The following is a 27883-nucleotide window of genomic DNA, read 5'->3' as shown; positions in this document are numbered from 1 at the left end:
GCTCTTATGCGTGGGGGAAACCTTCCAAAAGTACATTGAACTGAAATCAAACTTGGGTGTTGGGTGCAAGGCAGAAGCACATGAGAAAGGGGTGTGTGTGTCTTACCTCAAAATACTCTTTCAGTATCTAAGAGGTGGGTTGAGAATGAGAGCAGAGGGCACAGTAATGAACACTCACACAACAACAAACAGAGTGCAAAATTATAAATAAGCATCAGCACATGAGTATTACAAGACATCATGCATTTAGTGGGTTTCACATGGAGATATACGTACAGTACGTGCAGTAAAACGTGCCAATAGGGCTTGTATGAATGTGTGCAACATGTTTAACTATCTTGTGAATATCATTCACTTGACTTTACAGTCATAATTATTTGGTTATTTGGCTTATTTCATTTATTTTGAAACAAATGAAAAGTCGGGTAAGTCAGTCTGGCTATTGCCCACAGAGTAAGAGACTGATAATACAATGTAGGGCATGTGAGGGAATGGACATTGAAAGCAGTGTGCAGTCCAGTTTATTAAACATGCTTGAGTCAACAGAAAATAGACCAGCAAGCAATGAACCTCAGACCAATGACGCATCATCTGATGCACTGCATCCGTAATATCGATTTCAGATGCTCATTTCCATCTGAAAAGCTACTTCCTATTCAAGAGCGCAATCATACTGTACTCTATGCTTAGTAAATAATTTTCTCGCAATTCTGATGAGTCACAGTGGAAGATTGGCAGGTCAAAGGCTGGTCTGTAAACCATACCTTCATTTTCATTTCTTCTAGAAGAGGCTGTCTTTTGATCTCAAAGAGAACCCACCTCAAATTCTTGAGAGAAAGAATTTGCATTGTGAAGCTCCTCCACATGTTGGACAAAATCCTTCACCGAGAGTGCTTTGTGTTCATCTGGGGAACAAACAGGGAAACAAGGAGGGAAGGTTTTAAAAAAAACTTATTTTGTTTTTGTTTCTATTGTTTTGGCGCTATATAAATAAAATTGAATTGAATATAATTTTGTTTTTTAAACAGCTGCAAACATCAGTGGCATCTATACATCGCTTGCTCTCAGTAGTGTGTGTTGATATTTGGGAGTGCATGTGTGTGCCTGAGTGCACTTCCTGTGTGTCACCTGCGGGGGTCATTAAGGGTGAAGGTGGAGTGGACACCACTCTTGGTGACGTGTTGTCTTCTATGTAAATGTGAGCTGTCTGGAAACATTTCCTGCAAAGACAAAGAGCAGTTATGAGGAGATCTGGGGGCATATATCAGCAACACATTTCTATTCATTCTGTTTTTCTCCTTTCTCTCTCTCTCTCTCTCTCTCTCTCTCCCCCTCTCTCTCTCTCTCTCTCTCTCTCTCTCCTTCTCTCTCTCTCTCTCTCTCTCTCTCTCCCCCTCCCTCTCTCTCTCTCTCTCTCTCTCCCCCCCTTTCTCTCTCTCTCTCTCTCTCCCCCTCCCTCTCTCTCTCTCTCTCTCTATCTCTCTCTCTCTCCTTCTCTCTCTCTTTCAGCCTAGCATGTATACTGTGCTTTAAAATTATTTGCAATCATGACAACAAGCCCTTGAAAACTGAGGTGAAACATCATTTTGAATTTGCAGTAAAATGAGGATCCAAAATTGTTTTGTGAAATACAAAAGCATACACCCGGCATTTAATTTTAATCAGGGAAAAAACACAAATACAAAAAGATGTTTTATTAAATCCCCAATAGATTTTTTTAAAGCATCAACCGAAAGATCTTTTGGTGAACAACTTCGTCTGAGGGATTAAACACCACAAAAATGTCTCCCAGATTAAATCTAGGCGTTTTAAGACACAACTGGAGCTCACATCAAAAGCACAGCTGCAGAGTCCCCAAATGAGCACCGTGTCCCCTGAAAGGAACAAGGCAAGAACACGACGCACATAACTGAAATCCTCAGCGTCTTACACGGCCAGAACATGCCTCGCTCGTGTCGGATGCAATCTAGAGCGGCCCCTTTTTCAGCGCACTCAGCCCAATGCCAAGGCACAAACAAATCAATATGTCGGAGGTCTCTTAATCTCCCTGCTCCAAGATTACCAGCTTAACGTCTTCACAGTGCAACAACAAACGTCAAACAGGGCAAGACATGTTTCCCAGCTCAATGTTTGAAGACTGAATGAAAATGTCTTGTTCACTTACAATCTAAATACTAGCCTTTTGATAGGATTTACAAAGTTGCTTATTTCACGGTTGGTTTTGAGAATATGCCCAGCAACCATAGAAAACAGCAGCTATAAATATTAAGGTTAAAAACACCATAATAATGCTACTATTTTTACCACTTCAAGTTTACAAGTTGATTTATTATGCTACATTCACTGTATTTGTTGTGGGGTTCTTTGCAAGGACATACATCTATACGTTAGTTTGAAAAGCGCCTGCCTGGAGACAGTTACACAGCCTGCATTTCAGCCTCATGGTCTGGGATCTGAGGCATCAGTCTGGTGGAAGGCCTACAGTAGGTGTTGTTTGCCATGGATTTTGTCAGTCACTGACACAGTGACACTGAGGGCACAGGAGAGTGATTGGACCTGGGATTTAAGAGATTAGGGCTCCCAGGAAGACAAACAAATATCAGGGTCTTATGAAGCTGAGTGACCCTTCACCTCTGCTCCTTCTGCCCCTATACACACCCCCCCCCCCTTACCTACACACTTCCCTCCCTCCGCACACACACATATACATATACATATACTAGTAACACCCCATCTTATAAATACAGATTAATAACAATATGACTGAAATAAAAATTACTGTCAAACTGCTGTTTACCTCATAGAGCAGTTGTTTAAAATCAAGACAAACTGCTGTTTACCTCATAAAGCAGTTTACAATCAAGACAAACTGCTGTTTACCACATAGAGCAGTTTAAAATCAAGTCAAACTGCTGTTTACCACATAAAGCAGTTTATAATCAAGTCAAACTGCTGTTTACCTCATAAAGCAGTTTACAATCAAGACAAAGTACATAGTATTTGTGTGTGTGTGTGTGTGTGTGTGTGTGTGTGTGTGTGTGTGTGTGTGTGTGTGTGTGTGTGTGTGTGTGTGTTTGTGTGTGTTCTCACCTCCAGTAGATGAGGATGCCTACAAGTACAATGAGCCCAACCAGGGTGAGGGTGGACACCACAGCCAGTGGCACCACTGCTTTCCTCTGGCCTGCCAACGCCACCCGAGACTCATGACTACTGTTACTGGCCTCTTAAGATAGAGAGAGAGAGAGAGAGAGAGAGAGAGAGAGAGAGAGAGAGAGAGAGAGAGAGAGAGAGAGAGAGAGAGAGAGAGAGAGAGAGAGAGAGAGTAAGATATACATGCAGTGTATCTGTATGTTAACATGCAAACCCATTCTGTACTGTTTTAGCCAACCGCTACATTGGAGCATTCTCCAACCATACTCGGAAAGAACAGGAAATATCAAAGTCATGTCTTCATAGATGCTATCATTTGCATATCAGGTGAACTGTTTTTGATCAGTTAGGTTAACCCTAGGTAAAAAACAATGGACACAATACCCCTTGCACTACCAGTCCCTGGTGTTCCTGAGCCCTATATTTCCTTGGTATGATTTAGACCACTGTTCCTTCAGCCATACAATACCTCACCTTTAAAACAAAGTTCTGTTCCCAATAGATATGTGTGTTCTGTTAGCAGTAGACACATACTGTATGTTCTGTGTGTTCTGTTAGCAGTAGACACATACGGTATGTTCTGTGTGTTCTGTTAGCAGTAGACACATATGTTCTGTTAACTTAAACACATACTTTTTCTGAATAGTACTTGACAGAGTTTATGACATGCTGCTACCAGAAATCCCCCTGTCTACACAGGCACCTACCCTCTCACTACTTCATAGACACAGGTGCTCAGAGCAGAAGAGAGCGGAGGAGATTAACAAATACTAATTTGGAGTGTTATCTCTGAGATACAGCCTAACTAATGACACAGAGCTGAATACAAGTTTTGTTTTAATGCTGGCCTCTCAGTGAAGGGATGACAAGTGGGGAAACAACAGCTGATTTGAAGAAACGCCAGTGTACAGGAAATATGATCGGTTAGGAAATAATCAGAAGACACTAGTAATGAGTAGTGAATGGACAAGGCATCTTCATAAGACACTAGGAGTAGTGAATGGACAAGGCATCTTCGCAACCCACACCAATAACGGAGAGTGCATGCTGGGGCATTTTGCAGATGATTGTCAAATCAGAACCTTTACAGACAGCTCAGCTTGATACTGCGGAAGTATTTGGTAATTGTATGTGGAAATCTTTCTCTCTTTTGAATGTCTCTCAAGGGTGCTTGGACTGACCTTTCGAGACCCTATGTCTCTAATGCTGCAGTTCAGTTCAGTTCAATGGACTGTTGCTATGGTGAATTCAGAAACCTTTAGGGACGCTGTTACCACAACAGTGACCTTACCGAAAGTGTCACAAACATACTATTGAGAAAATGTTGGGTTGTGAGAATACAGGGTTAAGGCAACACATGACTAAGGGAAACTAGGGTTAAGAGCTGAGGGAACATATGACCATAGATTACAATCCTCTCTTGAGATGCATTCTGGGTGTTTTACCAATGTGCTTTTAGATACAGATGAAGTGTGAGTGCCCCTGTGATGGTGATTACTATCAGACATGCACGCTTCTAATGGACATGGCAATGGTAGTAAAGAGCTTCTGTCTGAGGAGAGGAGGAAGGCCACTGTCTCAACATATGAACACTTTCATCTCCATGGCAGACAGTTTGTCATGACCTTTGCACTCATTTGCATAAGATCCAACTGACATCCACATATTGAATATTACTCACTGAAACTCTTCAATAAGATCCAACTGACATCCACATATTGAATATTACTCACTGAAACTTCAATAAGATACAACTGACATCCACATATTGAATATTACTCACTGAAACTCTTCAATTCGGATCTGATATTAAAAAGGTTCATATTGTGGTTTTGCCTTGAAAGCTTTTCCTTCTAGGAAAAATGTATTTCGTTAAAAAAAGAGATTTGCCATCACCAGCCACAATATGTTTACTATGCTTCATCACACGTATAAGTAGAACATACTGTATGAATCTAAACCACTCTGGGGTCATCGTTCATCATGTACAATATAAGCTCCCTGAATTTGAAAAGCCGGCAGTAGGATATTGTAATCTATTTGTTTAACCTCTGATCTGCTGGGGCCCTTTGGCGGATATATGCTGGATCATAGGTCATAAATAATCCCAGTGATTTTGTCTCTCAGATTAGGACACTGTAATTGTCTTCTTACACAAACCACCCAATAAACAGCGTTGCCAGCTGTCATTCTGCTCAGACCTAACGTTCCAACATCTTCCAACATCACAGACCAGGTCTACCCGACCTCAATTATTCAAAGCAAAACTCCAAAACTCTTTATTGTGGAGCCAGGCACAATCGAACAACAAGGGCAAACTCCTAACATCCTAAATGTCACCTAACATCAGATTTAGAGAGTTCCTCTAACCCCAGTGTAAATCATAATTTCTCTTAATGACCAAACTAAAGTGACTGACTGTTGGCTCACATATCCCACTAACACAGATGGAGTTCTCCTGCCACCTGCTGGATTTTCTTTAATCTGGTAAAAATCTTAGAAAGCTACTTAATTCATTTTAAACAAGTTCCACTTTATCAGATGTCATTTTCATTTCCATTTTTTATATTAGACAGATCATGGCAGATACAGTTAAAGTTTCTGGCCAATTGAATTACAATAGTGCTGTCACTTGAAATAAGATGTATTAATAACCAAATGTTCCATTTCTTTACATTTATGACCAATAGACAATATGTACCCATTTGACCCAGTATGTACCCATGATGGAAAAAGCTGTTTGTTTTGTCAGTGTCCATTCATGTCACTGGCAATACAAAGCAGCGATGGAGATGAATAATATGACTGATAATACTGTATCATCACTGATGCATGTGTGGACTACAAGCACATACTTGCCTCTGCCACCAGGACCTGTGATGACTAATGCACACGCACACTGGGTTAGATCATGTTTGATGATGATGATCATGGTCACATGACATGTTAATACAAAACAGAGCAAGAAAAGATGATTGTAGTGATGAGGTTCTTCTCAGGAGTTGAACTATTGTTGTTAGGAGGACTAGAGAAGCAGAAGTGACCTGTGACCTGTGACCTGTGGACCTTGCTGCAGGGCTCCATGGGTTAGATGGGGTGACCTAAAACAAGTCTTTCAGGCAGACAGTGATGGGTGGTTAGTTGCTTTGTGTTACCCAAAAGCTCCTGAGTCTTTCTCTGTGCTTCACTGGACAGGGGGAGCAGTCTGACCAGGACGTAGCCGTCTTCACCTGGCGGACTGCACTGCCCCTTGGTCAGGGGGGCCTCTTGAGATGAGACGAGGACCTGTGCTGTTCAGAGCTGCGTGATCTTTACCTGCTACAGGCTCCTCCTCCTCCTCATCCTCCTCTTCCTCCTCTGAGTCCCTCTCGATTCGCTCGGGGATGCTGAAATCCGAGGACGTCTCGCTGTCGGTAAGGATCTCCTGCCCCGAGCCACTCTCCTCATCCCCCACCCCCACGGCCCAAGACTGCCTGCTCATCACCGTGGTGACGGCACTCTCTGTCACACGCTCACTCTCGAAGTAGAAGGAGGAGGAGTGCTCCTCCTCGTTGTGGTCGGCCTCCCCGGGGATGGCGGCGGGGGAAGGAGGAGCAGAGGTGAGGGTGTGGGGCAGCGTGCTCTCCTCACCTGAGGCTGACGCCTGGCCCCGCTCCCACTCCTGATCCACAGGGGCCCAGCCAGACGCGCTGCTCTCCAGCGGGCCCCCGGTGGGCAGCGGGGCCCCAGAGCTGGCCTGAGAGGGTGAGGCAGAGGGGGACGGGGTTGGGGGGGTGAAGGGTGCAGAGGTGGGCCCCAGGGGTGGGAGGGTCTGGCTGAACACAGGGCTGGTGGCTGCAACAGAAACAAGCACATCACTACAGGGCTGGGGGCCACAGAGAGGAGCCGCACTGGACAGCAGAGACGGCGGCGGGGCCCCGCTGCACACAGTCTCAGCACTGGAGGCTGAAGAGAAGGACAGACATGGAGGTTCTAGAGGACTAGTGCCGGAGGAGAGCAGCAGGCCACTCGAGTCGCCGCCAGCGGGGAGACGGGAGAGCAGCTGGAAGAGAGAGGAGGCATGCAGCAGAGAACTCCCACTGAGGGCATGCAGGACGCCCGCCGAGGCTCCCCTCGTAGCAGACGGAGCTAACACAGAGGAGTCTACCCACTCCACCACACCCACAGAGAGAGAGGGAGTGAAGCCCAACACGGCCTCCGTCAGAGAGACAGGGAGGGACGGCTGGAGAGAGGTGAGAGAGCTCAGTGGAAAGGCGGAGGTAGAGGGGTCGGACCCAGGCCACTGGGACCCCATGGTAGAGGGGTCGGACTCAGGCCACTGGGACCCCATGGTAGAGGGGTCTGACCCAGGCCACTGGGACCCCATAGTAGAGGGGTCGGGTAACGTGTGGAGTGGGAGAGTCTCACGCAACGCTGTTGGCGGAACACCCAGAGCCACTGCTGCAGAACCCGTAGACAAGGCTTCATCATTATCATCCTCACCTTCATTAACAGCATCACCTGTGTCATCACCATCACCATCACCACGACTACCACTAGAGACTTGGTTTGTTGCCCAGAGAGACACAAGGAGGGAGGAAGGAGGGGGGTAGGGGTTGAAGGGTGACGGGGAGAGGGTGGTGGCAGAGACGGTGACGTCACGGGACAGCGGCACAGAGAGGTCATGCAAGAGCTCCAGACTGGGGGGGGACTCAGACAAGACTGAACTGGGAGGAGGGGACAAGACTGTCACAGAACTGGGGGGGGACTCGGACAAGACTGTCACAGAACTGGGGGGGGACTCGGACAAGACTGTCACAGAACTGGGGGGGGACTTGGACAAGACTGTCACAGAACTGGGGGGGGACTCAGACAAGACTGTCACAGAACTGGGGGGAGGGGACTCAGACACAGGGGTGGCATGCAGGCAGGGGAAGGTGGCAGAGGAGCCAATCATAGAGGGGGATGCAGGAGCTGTGCTCTCACCATTAAAGACCGGTTGGGTGGTCCTCAGGGGGACCAGGCTGAAGGCAGGAGCGGCGGTGGTGGTGGCGGCGGTGGTGGGGAGATATGTGCTGCCACTGGTGGGCCGAAGAGAGACGTCAGGGTAGGAGGCCATGGGAGTGACCACCACTGGAACCTCCAGCGGACTCGCGGTGGTGTACCGGCCACCGGAACCCTCAGAAGCAGTAACCGGGACAACCGCTTCCCTGACGTCCGCAGTGGCCGGTGTAGGAGATGTGACTTCAGACAGGGTGGGAGTGGAGGTGGTCAGTGGGGAGTAAGCACGAGTGCCAGAGCTGGACACCTCGCTAACGGGCACCCTGGCTGGGTTTGCTGGGCTGCTGCTGCTGCCCCCTGCTGGTGGGACCGGGCTGAAGGTGGCGCTGGGCTTTAGGGGGGATGGATCTGCAGAGCTCTGGCCCCTGTGCACCTCTCCTTGGGCAGTAGGAACAGTGAGGGGGGTGAGGGGGGTGGTGGTGGTGGTGGACTGCTTGGGTGTTGTGGTCTGTGAGGGTGAGGTCGTAGTGATTCTGACAGGCACATGACTGGGCTTGACCCCAAATGTGTTGGGATGGTAGTCCTATTGGGAACATACACAAGGAGACAGAGGGAAGGGGAGGGATGCTTTACATGAATAACCAGTAATAATCATTAACAAAACACTATGGCTGCACACATTTTGAAATGCTGACTGACATTCTGGTTTAAGTATGAATGGGTATGTTACAGTGGTCCACTGGAGATGAACGCTTGGCGCTAACAAGGGCTGCATCAGATTATAACACTTTTCACTTTTCTTTAGTTTAAACTCTATCTGATAACTCTTCATGCTTATGATGCTTTAACTTGTTCCCTGTTTGTCATGACAAACTTGACTGAATCACAAATAGACTACTGAAGAGTATACAGTTGAGATATTTGGAATAAAACAATTACACATGTGGTCTCTGCACATTTCTGCTTGACCAACATCTGATTTAGAATTTCATCTTTACCTCATCGAATTCAAATGGTTCGTCAGGATCAGGGTCTATCTCTGAAAGAAAATAGGTACAACAGTTAAAATACTTCACAAAAATTCCCAAAAGATATTTTGTGGTATAGACTATGTATGTATTACAGCAACAAATGATGACTAATGCTTAAACATTGTCCCATGTTTTACTGTTTTATGGAAAACAAATACACAAGGTTAAAATAATATATGATATTAATATTTAATAATAATTAAAACAAAGGCTTAATGTTTATGTCCATTAGCAACCCACAAGAGGAGTAATAGTGTTATCACACACAGGTTATGTTAGAACTGTAGGGTGGTTTATGGAAACAGAACCTTAAGAGAGATCATGGAAGACTGTGTGTGTTTGCATCCACACAGAGCGACACACAGATGCACACCACTTCAAGGAAGAGTCCACCAATGTGTGCCTTTGAACAAGCTCTTGCTCAGGGAACACTATGAGATATTGGTGCAAGCCACAGAAGAATGATGTTGCTCTTCATTCCCAGACTGGTCTTTAGGGTGTATGTTTAACACTAGGCTCCACTTTAGGCTCCAGGGACTTTATATTCACAAAGGTCACATTCATATCTACAACTCCTACTTCTCTGGTGGAGGGTACAGTATGTTGAAATCTTTGTGAATATGTTGTTGTTGGTTTACACATCAGGTGAAAGAAAGAGAGAGAGAAACAGAAAAAGGAGAGAGAGAGAGAGAGAGAGAGAGAGAGAGAGAGAGATATGACGTTATGAGAGAAAGTTCTAGATCTGGACCGGGAGGCATTCTTGGTTTAAACACACGAAGGTGAGAAGGTGTGACTGGGTGAGTGCAGGCTTGGTTGAGAATCACACAAGAGCAGTACGGGAGAGTGTAGCAACCCTCATGCAAGCCAACGGCCTCCCACACACACACACACCACGGCGAGAGTCGAGGCCGTCAGCGCCGCGCCGCTTACCTGCTGGATGCGTGACAGAGGTTACACAGAATGGGGGGTCATGGTGGACGGATGAGTTTATGAAGCGCAGAGCGCGAAAACGTGAAAACGTGAAATGGCATCAGGTCGGGAGACACACGCTCAGAATGGACTGATGAGGGTTCCAGGAGTGATCTGTGTGTGTGTGTGTGTGGGGGGGGGGGGTGCGTGGGCACGTTCTGAACGCCTGAGGAACCTAGCAGTGCACGAGAGGCACACCTGCCCCCCTCTGCCGTTACATTCAGAACCCACATGCTCCGCAACATCTGGTGAGAAACACCACACCCATGCACATGGACACTGAAATAGGCCGCACAGCAGGTTGACCAAGTCATGTCAGTTTATTATCAGCAGCAACAGACAATCAAATACAGAATATTGGACCAAAATCCAAACTTAAACAGATGCTACATGTAAGCAAACAGCCATTGGCATGATGAGTTCAAAATGAGCTTATTTCTTAAAGAGTAATACTAGCATGAGGACGGGAGACATTTCTTCACAGAAGCTACCGGAAACATGCCGCCCCCTTATGAGAAGACGACATGGCAATCCAACACTGACAGGCAAACAGTACGTAGGACTGAACACAGTACATGAACACATGCAATTTACACGTGCACTTGAAAGTCGACTTGGCACCCGGTAACAGAGAAAAAAAAGAGAAAGACAGTGAAAGCAGAAGAATCTTTGCTATATCAGAGAGTCAGCAATCACAGGGCAGATATCACATGTTTAGATCTAGTGGGAGGAACCGCAGAATTCTGTTTGGTCACCCAAACCAAGGGGCAGTCTTCGATACAAGCGATCACTGCAAGTCATTTGGTCACATACCATTTCTGATCGTATCAACAGTGTGTATGAAAATAGCCTGGACTAGTTGACCTTTCAACCAGGAGGCACTCACTGAACTGCTTTCAAACATCTATGAACTCTCCCCTTTCAGGGCTCCTAATCTAAAGTACAGAGACTGGTTTGCAATAGATTACCCTATGAGTAAAGATGGGAGACTGATAGGTGTTGATTTAGATCTCAGCATAGAGGTTTGGGGTTTGGGGAATAAACAGGGATTATGAAATCAGTCTCCACGGAGACGGTGTCGGCGGGCTCAGTCGGTCTTACCGGGGTCATCCAGGGGCATGTCCACGATCAGCTGGTCGCTCATGCGGCCGTACAGACCATTGGTGCACACAGCCACAACCTGTATCATATAGCTGGTGTTGGCCATCAGGTCCTGGATGATCGCTCCCTGGTGGCAGTCGGAAGAAGGCTTAGAGAGGGTACCCTCAAAAAAGGTCTACAATTGTTTTTTAAATTCACTGTACATACATGCATGTATGGATTTCCTAGTTTAATATTTGAATTATTATTCAATTTGGTAAAGTCAGCTGTGAAACATTTGGATCATTGAGTTAGTAACTATTCTTATTATTTTACCCACAGAGCACCAGTCCATGAGTTTGTAATTGTTGTTCCGATATGAGCACATAAACCTTGGCTCTTGGGATGAACAGATGTGAGGTGAGAGCCGATCTCTCTGAGATAACATCCTTACCACATCCTGGTCTCCGTCGGTCAGGTACTCCACGGCGGGCGTGTCATCTCTCTGTGTCTGGCGGTAGCTGATGGAGTACTTGTCAATGTTGGCATCATACACAGCTCGTGGCCGCTCCCAGATCACCAGCAGACTGGTGTAGTTGTGCGGTTCCGCCAGGACGTTCTCTGGCTCGGAGCTGCAGACTGGAGAGAAGAGAGACCCGTTAGAGCCTCAGGGTGGCCTGTGGGCTTGTGTTGGAGTAAGAGGTGAGTCTGTCAGGGTGGCCTGTGGGCTTGTGTTGGAGTAAGAGGTGAGTCTGTCAGGGTGGCCAGTGGGCGTGTGTTGGAGTAAGAGGTGAGTCTGTCAGGGTGGCCAGTGGGCGTGTGTTGGAGTAAGAGTTGAGTAAGAGTCCTTCAGGGGGGCCAGTGGGCGTGTGTTGGAGTAAGAGTCTGTCAGGGTGGCCTGTGGGCTTGTGTTGGAGTAAGAGGTGAGTCTGTCAGGGTGGCCTGTGGGCTTGTGTTGGAGTAAGAGTTGAGTCTCTCAGGGTGGCCTGTGGGCTTGTGTTGGAGTAAGACCTGAATAAGAGTTGAGTCTGTCAGGGTGGCCTGTGGGCTTGTGTTGGAGTAAGAGTTGAGTCTCTCAGGGTGGCCTGTGGGCTTGTGTTGGAGTAAGACCTGAATAAGAGTTGAGTCTCTCAGGGTGGCCTGTGGGCTTGTGTTGGAGTAAGAGTCTGTCAGGGTGGCCTGTGGGCTTGTGTTGGAGTAAGACCTGAGTAAGACCTGAGTAAGAGTGTCTCAGGCTTTATGCAATGAAGCTGTGCTGCAGACCATGTCAGCCAGAGACTGATGCGCTCACAACTCATTGACTCTCCTCTGTGTAAAAGATGAACCTGTCAGAACCTCTCTGCCTACCACAATGACAAGAGTCACACCCAAGCTTGGGAGGCATTTGAACTCATGGAACATAAATCTGATATGACATGCAGCAAACTCTGTTGATCCATTATCATCTCACTTCGGCTCCTGCTCATAGCTGTTCACTTTCTGTGTCTGGTGTCTCTGACAAACTAGCGGCCATTGATCAAAACCGCTCTGGCAGTCTGAGTCCTGGGGAAAGAGCATGTGAAACAAGACCAGGATGTTTTTGAAAGGAGCAAATCTGAGTGAGTTGTTACTGACACTGTTGAATTGTCCTTACCACGCTGTGCCCAAAGCAACTTCCACCGACCCCGGCCGTGTAGTCATTCAAAATGATTCTGATTCTAAATCTGAGTGTGTAGTTGAGTTAAGTGTTTTTTTAATGAGAGCAAAATAAATGCGTTGACTATATGAGGGAATAATGCTCTCATTACATGGGCGTGATCTCAACAAATGGTGGTAAAAACACATGACATGATCCTCTTTCACCACAAGAGGGCAGTGCAGTCAAGAGGGCAGTGCAGGCTTCATTTCAAGGGGGTGCCAGGGGAGCAAAGCCAATACACGTTGTGTGTGCATGTTCCACAGATCTGTGCATGCGTGTCCAACTAACTGCGCATAACAACATGATCCCTGAGAAAATAGGCCAGCTGGAGTCTGCATGGATACATCAGGGTGATGAGTGAAGGGATATTGAGCAGAATGGCAGAGGTTTAAAACCGCTGTCATGTCTGGAGCAAGGTGGTATGAAGCAATCGAACTGTGCAAACATTAGTAGTGGGAGTCAAGACAGTGCACCGATTGACCAATTTGAAGTCCTTTTCTACTTCTTCCACATCAGAGGCTATAAGTCAAATGTAGGCATATATATACCGGTATATATATATGTACAAAAACCAAACCGAGTCTTCTGAGGGGACCGCTGGAGTCCATGAACAAGTGTGTTTATTTCACTGGCCCTTTAGTGGAAGAAGGTGTACAGAATTAACATCTTCTGAAGAGGAAAAAAAGATATTATAACTTTATGCAGACAGGTTACCCGTATTGACACGAGGCTGTTAATTCTCTCTCAGGAGAGTGGAAAAGCTCTAAGTAAACTAGTTCACAGTGACAGTTTCCAGTCCTAGTTCTAGCCAAACTGCCAATCAGGTAACAAGGTTAGTAAGACACGCACACAGCTAGCCTCAGGGCAGGGAACCAATCCACTCCACAGCTACTGAGAACATGTCCATAATCCACTATGTCAGAGGGGCAATGACATGATATTGAACCCAATTGACCCGTCAATGGTGTACTGTAGCTTTAAAATGACGTGTGAAGCGTGAGGAGCCGAGCCGGGCCGGCCCAACACTCTGCGTGTGGCATGCTGCTGGAAGTGGGTCAAAACAGCCTGCACTGTTTACAGACCCAAGAGTACCCACAGGGGGGGCGCAGAGGGATGAATGCACACACAGAAAAACCGTTTCATGGGCATTTGTGCAGACAATGGCAACTATGGTTAACATTTGCTCATGTGACTTCCATACACTTCAGAGCCGTGTGTGAGTGTGTGTGTGTGTGCGTGTGTTTGTGTGTGTGTGTGTGTAGGTGTGTGTGTAAGAGAGTCTGTGTGTGTGTGTGTGTGTGTGTGTGTTTGTGTGTGTGTGTGTGTGTGTGTGTGAGTCTGTGTGTGTGTGTGTGTGTGTGTGTGTGTGTGTTTGTGTGTGTGTGTGTGTGTGTGTGAGTCTGTGTGTGTGTGTGTGTGTGTGTGTGTGTGTGTGTGTGTGTGTGAGAGAGTGTGTGTGTGTGTGTGTGTGAGAGTGTGTGTGTGTGTGTGTGTGTGTGTGGTGTGTGTGTGTGTGTGTGTGTGTGTGTGTGTGTGTGTGTGTGTGTGTGTGAGTGTGTGTGTGTGTGTGAGAGTGTGTGTGTGTGTGTGTGTGTGTGTGTGTAGGTGTGTGTGTGTGTGTGTGTGTGTGTGGTACATACTGGGTGTAGGCACCTCCTCCGTGCCTGTGTAGGAGGAGAACACCTGGCCCATGAACTGCTCCTGCTGCTCCCTGTAGTTGTTCTGCAGGTAGTCCATCAGCATGACATACCCCGCCTGTTGCATGGTCATCACCTCACAGAAGGCCTCCAGCTGGAGAACACACACACACAGCGCACGTGCACAAGCACACACACACACACACACACACACACACACACACACAGACACACACAGCGCACGCGCACAAGCACACACACACACACAGCGCACGCGCACAAGCACACACACACACACAAGGCATGCACACAAGCACACACACACACATACACAGCGCACGTGCACAAGCACACACACACACACACACACACACACAACACACACACACACACACACAGCGCATGCACACAAGCACACACACACACACACACACACACAGCACACACACACACACACACACACAAGGCATGCACACAAGCACACACACACACACACACACAACACACACACACACACATACACAGCGCACGTGCACAAGCATACACACACACACACACACACACACACACACACACACACACAGCGCACGCGCACAAGCAGCTATGATAAGTGACATGCCTGCCAACATCCATGCAAACAACATAATAATCACAACAACATAATAACAGACATTCTGGTTTTCATCCACAGAGCAAAACACACTGAACACCTCTAACTACAGACAACGTTGTCTGAAAGCAAACTAGGGCCAAGGCACCTGCTGAACCTTTGTCAGAATGTGCAGGGGGAACAGGGGGAACTGGTTCTTAGTTCCACTGAAAAATATGCGTGTCATCACTTAATAACAGTTCTACAGTTTTGTAAATATTACTTAAGACGTTTCGAGAACTGGATTGTGAACGGGAAATAAACACACTTCAGAAAGATGTGAGAGGAGTTTGATGGCATTCCATCTCCTGACACCGTGCTCATTTCCACTGTCTCTCTCTGAGACTCATAAGTGCTCACATGCCACCCCAGGCTAACCTCACATGCCTGAGACAGTGAGACTTGGAATAACTGGTGTGTTTACCTGCCTATTATCATTTAGGTGACACAACCAATGACTCACACAATGAAGGTATTCAGCCTGCTTTGAAGTAAGCACTTCAATTCATTTAACATAAATCTAAGTACTTTGAGTTCTTTCAAATAAGCGCAGCAATTGTGCCACTGGTCTCCCAACATGTTCCAACATATAGACACACGTAGAGAAACTACACGTTGAGACATACTGAAGGTATACTGATAAGTACCTGCTATTGTGAAAAGATCTTTCAAGAAGCAACAAAGGTGAAAATGTTTACAGCTGTTTTTTACAAATGGGTTTGCCAGGGGAAAGTAGATACAAAGAGATAAAGAAATATCGTCTTTTTGACAAAAAAGGTGGCTGAGAGCTTTTCACCCCACCTGCTCAAGAGCACGCATGTTAAGGTGACTGGGCGGCTGTGGCTACTGCTATCAACAGGACGTGCCTGACTAATGGTTCTGTGGGAGGATGAGTGGGTGGGTGTGTTCCTTAGTTAGACCTTGGGCTATTCTCTTCTGATGAGTGACACGTCTCCACAAGTTGTCATTAAATTACACAGACACTCCTGACAACCCTCTTACACACAGGTGGGCCCTTTCATGCAAATAGAACACACACCTAAACATGACCAGTTCAGACAGAACAAACACAACGCGTAATGCAAACATTCACTCCTGTACAGACACAATTCCAGCCCAAAGCTGTTCACAGCAGTGGTTCCCAAAATGTGGGGCGTGGAGTTTCAGCAACGGGTAAAAAAAATGGAATGAGAAACCAACTAACCCTAAACAACCAACTACAGATCACTGTTGTTTCCTACAGCATAGTAGCCAATTACTACGTAACCTATTTGGTGATGACTTTATCACCTACCATTTAGCCTGTATGTTAGAAGGGATAGCTATAGCTAGCCTAATTATTAATACAACGGACATGTGCCAAACATGAACATTGTATGGATTGATCACCCAGTGTGTCAAAAATGTTTCAATGTTTTGAACAAGAACTGATTGAGGAACTGAAACTGAAAATGTTTAACTGTTCAAATGTAGAAACAACATTAAGATATGCAACAGACACACACACACACACACCTACACTGAAAGTGATAGAAAGAGAGAGAGATACCTGTAGTAAACAGCAGTGTTCTAATTGTACCTGTGTGTCAGAGATGGCCACAGTGTTCTTAAAGACGATCCACTCCACCGTCTCTGCGCAGGGCGGCGTGGTGAGAGAGCCGTTGTAGATGAAGTACTTCTCCGTGGTGTTGGGCAGTAGGCCCCGCAGGGAGAAGGGGCTAACCTCACTGCTCTTACCTGGGGAGGCAAACCCAAAACAGAGTCAGAATCAAACAGGTACATCATCAATTCAATATATAGATATTAAAAGGGGGCGACAGTGGTACAGGAGGTAAAGAAGTCGTTTAGTAATCAGAAGGTTGCTAGTTCGATTCCCTGTCGAAGCGTCCTTGAGCAAGACACTGAACCCCTAATTGCTCCTGATGTGCAGTGTGCCATCAGTGTAAATGTAAAATGTGTATACATTGTAAGTCGCTTTGGATAAAAGCGTCTGCTAAATGACTAAATGTAAATGTAAAAGATCAACTAAGTTCACTTTAACCTCTCGTTAAACAAGAGCGTTCGGAGCACAAAGATATTTTCACGTACCATAGCGGCTAACACTGTTGACTCCCTCTATTACAGCGGCATAGTTGTCGTTGTCTTCAACACTTGTCTGTTTGGGAGGGTAAGCAGATCATTTGTCCAGTTAACACGAGCAGCCAGGCCAATAAAGAACCTGAGAGGAGTTTGATGTTTGGGGTGAAGGTGGGACACTATGCTATGAATGTCTTATTGTTCCAGCTTCAAAGGTCTAATTAACGTGGCCAGTAGAACATGTGTCTTCATTTGGTTGGGGGCTGGGTCCAAATGCCCTCATGTCAATCCAGACATGAGCTGGAGTTCTACGTGTTGACCTTCAAAAGATTCCTCTTAGTTATAAGAAAAAACTGTGTATGCATCTTTGGCCATGACGTCTACAAATGTCAGTCATCTGCATAGCTCCAAAGGTATGTATTTATAAATGCACTGGCAAAGTATTCAATAAGCAGGAATCAATTATGAAATGTACACACACATGGGCAGACAGAGTTACATGCATTCATTCACAGACGTCAGCATAGGTTAGCATGCACACACAGGTAATCTGTGGATTGTGACCCATCATTTGAAGCAGTAGCCTCCAGGATACCTACTAGGTGTTCCCCTCTCTGTGCCAGTTCAGACAGGTCTGGTTTCTCTCTCTCTCTCTCTTTCCTTATTAATATACCCTGTATATATATATATAGGTCAACTAAGTTCACTTTAATCTCTCGTTAAGCAAGAGTGATGTGAGTACATATTTTCACGTACTCTAGCGGCTAACACTGTTGACTTCCTCTATTACAGCTGCATAGTTGTTGTTGTCATTAGTATATACCCTGTGTATTAATAAGGTATTTAAATGGGGCTGTTAGTCTGCTTGAACTGCCTAGAGCGCCGGCCTCTGTGTTCCCACTGTAATACATTACACACACACACACAAACCACACACACACACACACACACACACACACACACACACACACACACACACACACACACACACACACACACACACACACACACACACACACACACATATATACATATACACACACACACACACACACACACACACACACACACACACACACAAACACACACACACACACACACACATATACATATACACACAAACACACACACACACACACACACACACACACACACACAAACACAGTATGTCTTCCATGACTGAAGAGAAATTGTTGATAGATTTGTATCAAAAGTTTTTATGCATGCATCTTAGTACTTCCACACTCTTTCACATGACCACCCTATCCATAATCAAAGACATACACACCTAGAGTAGGTAACATAAGAGTATAAGACATGACACGATTGAATTAATTCATATACATAAAACTCACTAACCTCAAACATAACAGCCAAGGCTGTGATTCTGCCTCCTTCCCTCAGGGCGTGGTCTATGGAGGTATAGAGTCTGTCCTCATAGCTGAAGATCTGCATCTGTGCACCCAGACAAAGCTGTTATGATCTGGATAGACATATCATCACTACTGCCTTTTGCCTGTGTCACTCATCTTTAATGACAGGCAGATTTAACACCTTTATCCATTAACAGCGATTCAATGACATGCCATAACGGTGAGTTAAGTCATCTGTCAACAATGTTCATAATACCACTAAACGCCTCTAACACCTGGCACATGAAAGTTTTTATGAGCTCTGATGAAACCGAACCTGACAGCCATACAGTCAATGTCTGGGGGGGGGGGGGGTGCGTACCTCCAGAGGAAACTTGATGCCGTTAAGGCTGTGCTCTGAGCCGTCTGAGGTGGAGTTGCAGCGGCCCCAGTGGAAGGTGATCCTCCCCACTCTAAACGTGGATCTCAGGCCCCCTCCGCTGATGAAGAAATATCCTTGTACATCTATGGCCACTGTAAGCATAGAGCACGGCACAGCAAAGGTGCTTTGGTAAAGACATGGGAGACATTCAAACAAATCTGACGACCAGCTCTGCCAGTTACTGAAACAATACAAGAGTCTGAAACAGACTAAAGTTTGTGCTCTGACAAGCCTGTGTAAAGAGAATAACTGCTCAAACAATAAATTAAATAATCTGTCGGTGAAATAAGGAGATTGGTTGGTGAGGCACTTTTTAGGTGGTTGCATTAGAGACGACTGGCTAAACTCTGGGAGATTCTTTGTGTCCTCACCCAGACGAAAAGAGGAGGCAAAGGAAAGGGAGGACAGGAAGGCAAGTGGCACGATCTTACTGAAACTAGTAAACAAGTAAACAAGGACTTATGTAAAGATGTCCCTCCCCAAACCACTTTTCACATGGTGGAAAAACGGTCCCATGTGTCGGTCCATGTGCATCTGCTTTGCCTGGTGATTTGTGGTAAGAGGTTAGGAAGCACTGATTAGAGAACAGCTAGTACCAGTCTTTCCGTCGTTCTTAACTGTTGTCTTGCTGGAGGTCATCTGATCCCAGCTCTGAAGGTTTAGCTTCTGGAACTGGACTTTGACCTGTGCCACGCTCTCGTCGATGTTGATGGGTGATTGTTTGGCATTGTTGCATGATGGGTACTTCTTTGCCCAGTTGATTTGGTTTAGAGTTCCTGGAACATAAGAATGTGGAACACAACTTCAGCTTTGTTCTGAAACAAGATGGAACATAAGAATGTGGAACACAACTTCAGCTTTGTTCTGAAACAAGATGGAACATAAGAATGTGGAACACATCTTCAGCTTTGTTCTGAAAACAAGATGGACTACTGAAGGAATTTGAGTATAAATTGCAAAAGAAAAACCCAAACAAAATAAAGGCACTGAATTACATGTAGGCAACCCACCCACCCACTAACACTACTCCAAAGGACCATTGAGGGCACAAAACTGATCTAGTTTCAAAAGCACACATTTCCTTAGCACTTTAAACCACACACAGTCACAAGCTCACATATGCACTCAGGCACCCACAAGCACACCCACACACACAGTATGACAGGTACATTATTAGATAGATTCACTGGTACAATGGACTCTTAATCCGGGGGTCCTCTCGAGGGACGCTTTTTTAGCCAAAGACAATTGAGATGAATGAGGTCATTCTCAGTTCTAGGTCAAGTCCATTAGCATGTCAATTGCCCCCAGAGAGCCCCAGTTGGGTGAAGCAGAGGAGCCTGGGATGTAATGTCAGATATTATACATACATTATCTGCTTGGTCTCTGCCACTGTGCCAGCTGCTCCCTGAAGAGCAGGATGATGTGTGTGTGTGTGTGTGTGTGTGTGTGTGTGTGTGTGTGTGTGTGTGTGTGTGTGTGTGTGTGTGTGTGTGTGTGTGTGTGTAGATGAGAGAAAGAGACAAAGAGATAGCGAGAGAGAAATACACATGTGGATGGTGTGCCCCAAACAACAGTGAATCCCAATGTTGAGAGTCCCATTGACAACCAGCCTGCCTTTTCTCTAACCATTAAACAAAGCCATACACACAAGAGAGTGTCACACATCTCCTGCTCTTTCACAATACTACATCAAAAGGTATCTAACTATACAGTAGAATCACTTTTCTAAATGTTTGCATCAAATAACACACACATTACTCATACGACTAGATTTTTTTATGATCTCAACAATGTTGTATTCCAAGGCACCTCATTTCGTAGGTTTATGTTTATGCTTTATAATTGTAATCTTTTTCCTGTATTTCCAGAGTATGGCAGGAGTGTCTCGATAATGTGCTTCTATGTTATCCTCTGCAACTTCTCCTTCATTTCTGGTCAAACATGTCTACTGCAAGGCAGTATTCAACCGCGATGGATCCTTTGAACAATACATTTCAAGTCTAAAACCAAAATGTATCTTCCATTTAAAAAAAATTCCATTGCGCTTTGTCTGTTGAAAAAGAACACTGTCTTTAGTGTCTATCTCTACTGGTGCTCAATCGCTCAGTATCGCTCAATGGTTGCAGGCTAATGCTGTGTAATGCTGCATTTGGCTTTTGTAAAGATTTTGAGATAGCATTGTTAGCTACCTAACTGGCTGTATAAAGTATTGAGGGAAACAGTTCTAAATTGTTCTAAGCAGTGTTTTTAGTACAGTGATTAGCATGGTTGCCTAGTATGTAGTTGACCTTGGTTCGGTTCTTGGCCAATGCAAAAAAAAGGTAAGTGAGTGTGGTGGTTTTAAATGGCCTGCACACAGGAACATATTTAATTAAATTAACATGTGTCACTTCAAGGAAATGACATACAGTAAGGTGCCACAACAGTGTGCTTAAATAGCTTTATGCTGCATAGTCTGTGCATTTCTTCATATTTCCAACCAATATTTATTCACACTTTCCCGTTCATATTAGTGTGTCTGTGTCTGTCTTTACAATGAACACAAAGCTGTAAATGGTAATACATGTATAAGCTGGGGTATTAGGAAGGAGATAGATGGCCTAATTTTTCACAGCACTTTGTGTTCCTGGAACGGCATACTTGTAGGTCCTGGAACCACATTCATTTTGCCCCCAGGCAATACTGTTCCCTCAATACAGGATATAGCCAGTCAGGTAGCTACCAATACTATCTCAAAGTCAGGTAGCTACCAATACTATCTCAAAGTCAGGTAGCTAGCAATACTATCTCAAAGTCAGGTAGCTACCAATACTATCTCAAAGTCAGGAAGCTACCAATACTATCTCAAAGTCAGGTAGCTACCAATACTATCTCAAAGTCAGGTAGCTAGCAATACTATCTCAAAGTCAGGTAGCTACCAATACTATCTCAAAGTCAGGTAGCTACCAATACTATCTCAAAGTCAGGAAGCTACCAATACTATCTCAAAGTCAGGTAGCTACCAATACTATCTCAAAGTCAGGAAGCTACCAATACTATCTCAAAGTCAGGTAGCTACCAATACTATCTCAAAGTCAGGTAGCTACCAATACTATCTCAAAGTCTTGTTAGGAGTGGATTTACATCTAGTGGCAGTTTGCATTGAAATGCATTCTAGAAATATCTATGGAAAACTGGAAAGGACCATTGAGGATTCCTGTGTCCGGCAGGTGGTATTTTTATTAGAAAAGAAAGAAGAACGCCATGACCATAGGCCAATTCTTATTTGACTTATTAGTCTTCTTAGTGAGAGGTAGTAAGGAGGTTGGTCTCCTATCTGAAGGCCAATAGTTTAATAGATATGTTCTGTGCAGAAAGCAGGAATCCCAGGTTTTTCTAGATGTTTGGAACATAGTAGCATGATTTGCCATCAAATTTCTCGCAGCAAGGACAGAAGGCAGAGACCTCCGTGTGGTATTTTATTTATGGATCTCGCAAATGCCTTTGGATCGGTGCTGCACTGTCTGTTGTGGAAGGCATTCAGTTACTTTCAGGTCCCTCAGAAGACTTCAGAGTTAGTCAGGGCATATTCTGAGAATATTCAGTTGTGCTTTAACACAAGTAACTTCACCACATCCTGGCAGCACTTTGAGATTGGAATCATGGCTAAATGTACCTAAATGGGGTGATGGTGATGAAAAGCTGCAGGACGGCACCCAGTTACCTCCCATCCGAGCTTATAAGGAGCTTATAGGGATGACATGACAGCTGTTGAAAGTGAGGATGAAAGTGAAACCTGGCAAATGTAGAAATGTTTCTATCAGAAAGGGAAAACCGGTGGAAGAGAGGTTTTATATTGATGGTGAGGTGATTCACTCTATTGTAGAGAAACCTGTGAGGATTGTAGGCTGCTGGTTGAGTGACCAAGGACTTTTGGAGTTGCCAATGACCAGCTTGGTGGAGGAGTTTAAATGTTCAAAAGTGTTCAAAAGACCAGCCTGGAGATGACTTTGTCACAGTCTTAAGATCCAGTGGTCAAGAACACTGCTCCAACTGTAAAAACTGTGAAAAGGGGAGTCCAAGGTGTAGATAGATAGATAGATCGATCCAAGGTGTAGGTGACAGTTGGAAAGCATGGGGTAAGGCTACAATGCTGGAGAGGTGGCAGATGGGAACTAGCTTTGGCAGCAGCAGCTTCTCAAGCAAAGCAAGGGCAATAGATGAACTGACACAAGGGCAATAGATGAACTGACACAAGGGCAATAGATGAACTGACACAAGGGCAATAGATGAACTGACACAATGTTGAGATGATGCAGAGAACTTTGGGCTGTGGATACTAACCTAGGGTGACCAGATTTGAGTTTGTGAAAAAGAGGACACTGCCCCGCCCCCTCCCCCATCTGCATCTTTTTCACATGCAGATGTCATGTGCTGTTGTAAACAATGCAACTAGTGGAGGCGGCAAGGTGCTCAGTGTTGCCAGATTGGAAGTGTCATACCAAAGGCTCAAAAATGATCCTATTTGGAGGATAATTATCGTACATCTGGCAACACTGAGAAGGCGGTCGACCAATGACAGTTCTGTCGACAGTCAGAGCTCGCGCAAGAAGGTGGAATGTAAGGGAGATACCCTTTCCAAAACTTGTAAGGGCGTAATAACTAGTTTGTGAATGACACAGAGAAACACAAATATCCGACGAGGCAAAATCCTGATTTTTTAGGTCTCGAAAAAAGGACATGTCCGGGTAAAAGAGGACGTCTGGTCACCCTATACTAACCGCATTAAATTCATCTTATGATGTCCTCCCAATTCCACAGAAATTCACTCAGTGGGTGGGTGAAGACAGAAGCTGCAAGTTGTGTTTGTGTGTTCTGAATGAACGTATTCTGTCTGGGTGTAAAGCTAGCCTGACCCAGGATAGCTACACGTCAGAGCATAATCAGGTTTTTAAATAATTTGTGTGTTTGTTTGAGAAGTTGAGTTGAGGTTAACTCTTTGCCGGTTAATGACAGGGACAGTAGAATTTATTTTGTGCGAGAAGGTTAGAAAAGTGGATACCAGGCATGTACAAACTGGACTGGCAAATGGGGCAAAGCACGGGTGTATTGTTTGACTGCTATGGGACCGAACATGGTGTTGTATTCTGAGTGTGAGCGCATTGTTTACTTTATTGAGTTAACGATTCCCTTTGAAGATGCTATTGAAGAAGCCTTTGAAAGGAAGAAGCTAAAGTATGCGGAACTGATGGCTAAGTGACAGACCAAGGTCACTCAAAGGAGCTTTAAAGGAGTTGTCTGAGGCTGCTGAAAAAGCGAGCCAGTGTTTTTTGGCACTTGCAGAATACTTGGGGTCGTGAATTACCTGAACTAAGACTGACATATGTGAAATGTGTGTAAGGTGTATCTGTTGTAGTCTCTGGTAATGGCATGTGTTCTAACCCATTATGATTGTGGAGGTGTCATGGGCCTAATTCAACAAAACGCTGATGAAGGAAGGTGCTTGTTTGAAAACCCCAATGAAATGCTCACAAAGTCAGCTTGGTTGTTGTTGTATCCTTAGGTGCTGCATAGGTTCTATGGTTGGGCAGTCAAATCAAATGAAATCAAACATTTTTCATTTGCGCATTTCATACCAAGAGGCAACACAATGCGCTTCACAGAAGGAAACTTATGTGTGACACAAATTTTCCAGAGGGAAAGCATTGTTTTGGGCCACAGACAGGGCATGTTGTACTGTGAGGGAGTTCCCAACCAAAAGCACGCGGAATTTAACATCCTTTCCTGTGTTTAACTAAAACTACACCTGTCCTCATGCATATGAATTACATCACAGGCTCATTGGCTGAGGTACTTGATCTCCCTGGTACAGCATAATAAACGCTGTACACCTGTTACCCTGGAAATCAGAGCGTTAGGGATCCACAGACAAAACCCTGGCAGCATTTTAACTGTAAATGTTATTTACACAAGTTTTATTAGATATGAATCACTTTCATTTGATGTTAATGACGGTGAAAAATAATGCTGAGATTTATATTTATTATTTTCATTTGATGTTAATGATGGTGAAAAATAATGCTAAGATTTATATTTATTAATTTCCTTCGATGTGGAGATTCTCTGCTGAGAACACATGTGACATTCTCTTGTTAATTTAGGTTGGAAAAGTGAAAGACACTTTTTATAGCATTTGTAGTTGTAAGCTTGAGGCTGACCTGATGGGAATGTAACCTGTGACCATACGACACAAGGTTCAAATCATCAAGTATAGAAGCAGTGTCACTAAAGTGGCCATTCTGTTCATCTCTCTTTCTCCTCCTTGCTCCTATCCTCTCACTCCTCCTCTCTGCTTTTTAAGTACCTGCTCCCAGCTCTCATGCTGAAGTGTGTTCTTTCACATGGAAATTCAGTTACTCATGCCTCACTGCCTTTTCTAAAACACACACACACACAGACTCACAGACACACAGACACAAACACACACACACACCCAGCAATGAACAGAATATGACAAACAAGCCCTTTCCAGATGTCACATTTCCTCCCAATTAGAGCAAGAGGACTTCCAGTGCACCAGACCAAGAGTGCACCACGGGCCCCTCACACACTGGCATCACCCCCCAATCACCCCCCCATCACCCCCCATCACCCCCCATCACCCCCACAGCCACCCCCCATCACCCCCACAGCCACCCCCAGCTGACACATCTCTTTAAAGACAATGGGCTCTGACGCATGTGTGTGCTGCGCTGGGTTCATTTGAGTCACATAACACATGCATTTCAGATGCTCTTGTTGTAGGTCAGTGTTTGGGGCAGAGGGTGACCGCTGATGACTCATCCAAATAAGCCTATAAGGGTTCCAGTAGCACCAGAACACCAACTGATGTTTCAGTGCCAAACTTAGAACTTAGAACTTAACAGTATAATTGAGAAGGGATCAGGGTAGGAGGGTGTGTGGGGGGTGGGGGGGTGTCGGGGGGGTGGAATTGGCATTCAGAGCACTGGTTGGGAACAATGCCCCATCTGCCACCCTGTGCCCACCCTGTGCCTACCCTGTGCCCACCCGTCTGCATGCAGCCTGGCCCTATAATGTCCCTTTTGTTGTGCCAGTCTTATGTCACCCAGATTTGGTTTGTTGTGAGAGACGCAAGGGCAGGCGAGCAGAGGGAAGGTTAGACTGAATGAGGGAGGGAGTGGTGACATTTATGAATGAGAGTGAGAAAGAAGGAAAGAAAGAAGGAAAGAAAGAAAGAAAGAAAGACCAAGACAGGTCACCTCCCATCATCCATTTGTCTTTGGATCCAGTAGATTGTAGAGTTTTCCATCTTCATTTCTGATTTATAATACTCTCCAATAACACATCCTTATTAATGTGCCCATTCCTTGCCACAACCTTGGCATAAGTACCCCTAAGCACCACAACAGTGACTAACCAGCGTGCCAGACGGAGAGCCCAGCTCCAAATCTGTCCTACTTTCTGAAAGGAGTTGCCTGAAGACTCAGGGAATCCTCCAGGATGCGCACCAAACTTAAGGGGACACAGGACACAGAATCAAAATGGGGCCGATTCTCACTGCTTCTGCATTTAATGGCCATAATGAGTACCAGTGTGTCACACCACTACAACAGTGGTTCCATTATCCAATATTTCATATTGGTTACGTTATGTAATTGAAATATGACTATTAGCAACTGCAAATATTTGTAAAATGATATTCTATGTCACCAACAAGCACATATATAATGGACCAAAGCAAAGTACTCAATATATAGTTTCAATAGAATTTACAGAGGAGGTATAGAATATTTGTCTTCTTTCTTCTGCCAGACATGGGTCCACCCACTCTGTCTGACTCACTCTGAAAAGCCAGCCTTAAAACTTCATTGACTCTTGAGCACAGCTAACACTCTTAAATGTAAAAGTAACTCATATGCAGAGGCAAATATGACGAGATAACCAAGACATTGTAATGAATTTCTATGAAAATATAAAAATCACAACCTCAGCAATCCCCCTTTCATCACATATCACAGATACTTGTAGTAAATCCGAATAACATTAATGCTATCAGTTCCACGGTAGCAATTGCCTCCCACCCCTGCCCCGCAACACACACACAAACACACACGGGGACAAGATGAGTCAAGTCGAGAGGTTTGTACTGAGTGGATAATAGCTCAAAAAAGGGTTTTGAGGAGAGCACAAAGGAGGAGCCTGCTGAGATGTGGAACAAGCACTGGCAGGATTCAGCACACATTCAAAACCATCACAAAACAGCCATGTTAAAACAGCCATGTTAAAACAGCAATGTTAAAACAGCCATGTTAAAACAGCAATGTTAAAAGAGCCATGTTAAAACAGCCATGTTAAAACAGCCATGTTAAAACAGCAATGTTAAAACAGCCATGTTAAAACAGCAATGTTAAAAGAGCCATGTTAAAACAGCCATGTTAAAACAGCCATGTTAAAACAGCAATGTTAAAACAGCCATGTTAAAACAGCCATGTTAAAAGAGCCATGTTAAAACAGCCATGTTAAAACAGCCATGTTAAAACAGCCATGTTAAAACAGCAATGTTAAAACAGCCATGTTAAAACAGCAATGTTAAAACAGCCATGTTAAAACAGCCATGTTAAAACAGCCATGTTAAAACAGCAATGTTAAAACAGCCATGTTAAAACAGCAATGTTAAAACAGCCATGTTAAAACAGCCATGTTAAAAGAGCCATGTTAAAACAGCCATGTTAAAAGAGCAATGTTAAAACAGCCATGTTAAAACAGCCATGTTAAAAGAGCCATGTTAAAACAGCCTACTTTCAGGATGCTCAGAATAATAGCCAGTCAGTGGCAC

At 44.9% G+C, this 27883-nt stretch overlaps 2 protein-coding genes across 4 annotated transcripts in view; one reads left to right on the top strand and one right to left on the bottom strand.

Annotated features, from left to right (window-relative positions):
• aass (aminoadipate-semialdehyde synthase) overlaps positions 1-3271 on the top strand; it is a 31304-nt gene extending 28033 nt beyond the window's left edge. Inside the window, exon 26 of the transcript XR_006152331.1 lies at positions 3232-3271. The gene's annotated coding sequence lies outside the window, so the exon portion shown is untranslated. The remainder of the gene's footprint in view (positions 1-3231) is intronic.
• LOC105901934 (receptor-type tyrosine-protein phosphatase zeta-like) overlaps positions 1-27883 on the bottom strand; it is a 46908-nt gene that overhangs the window by 1593 nt on the left and 17432 nt on the right. Inside the window, exons 3-16 of one of the 3 annotated variants that reach the window (XM_042707464.1) lie at positions 19641-19820; positions 18985-19136; positions 18610-18705; positions 17263-17329; positions 16754-16911; positions 14529-14679; positions 11665-11849; positions 11232-11358; positions 9129-9169; positions 8116-8713; positions 3091-3223; positions 1129-1220; positions 820-905; positions 107-127 (exon numbers count right to left, since the gene is read on the bottom strand). In XM_042707464.1, the coding sequence (XP_042563398.1) occupies positions 107-127; positions 820-905; positions 1129-1220; positions 3091-3223; positions 8116-8713; positions 9129-9169; positions 11232-11358; positions 11665-11849; positions 14529-14679; positions 16754-16911; positions 17263-17329; positions 18610-18705; positions 18985-19136; positions 19641-19820 (2087 nt within the window). Of the gene's footprint in view, positions 1-106; positions 128-819; positions 906-1128; positions 1221-3090; positions 3224-6189; positions 8714-9128; positions 9170-11231; positions 11359-11664; positions 11850-14528; positions 14680-16753; positions 16912-17262; positions 17330-18609; positions 18706-18984; positions 19137-19640; positions 19821-27883 lie in introns of those variants that run through there. The other 2 variants (XM_031564141.2, XM_042707463.1) reach the window with 2 other exon arrangements.

The sequence above is a fragment of the Clupea harengus genome, chromosome 3, assembly GCF_900700415.2.
Source record: "Clupea harengus chromosome 3, Ch_v2.0.2, whole genome shotgun sequence".
NCBI lineage: Eukaryota > Metazoa > Chordata > Actinopteri > Clupeiformes > Clupeidae > Clupea > Clupea harengus.
The sequence above is the reverse complement of the archived record's forward strand: the minus strand, read 5'-3'. Positions and strand labels throughout refer to the sequence as shown.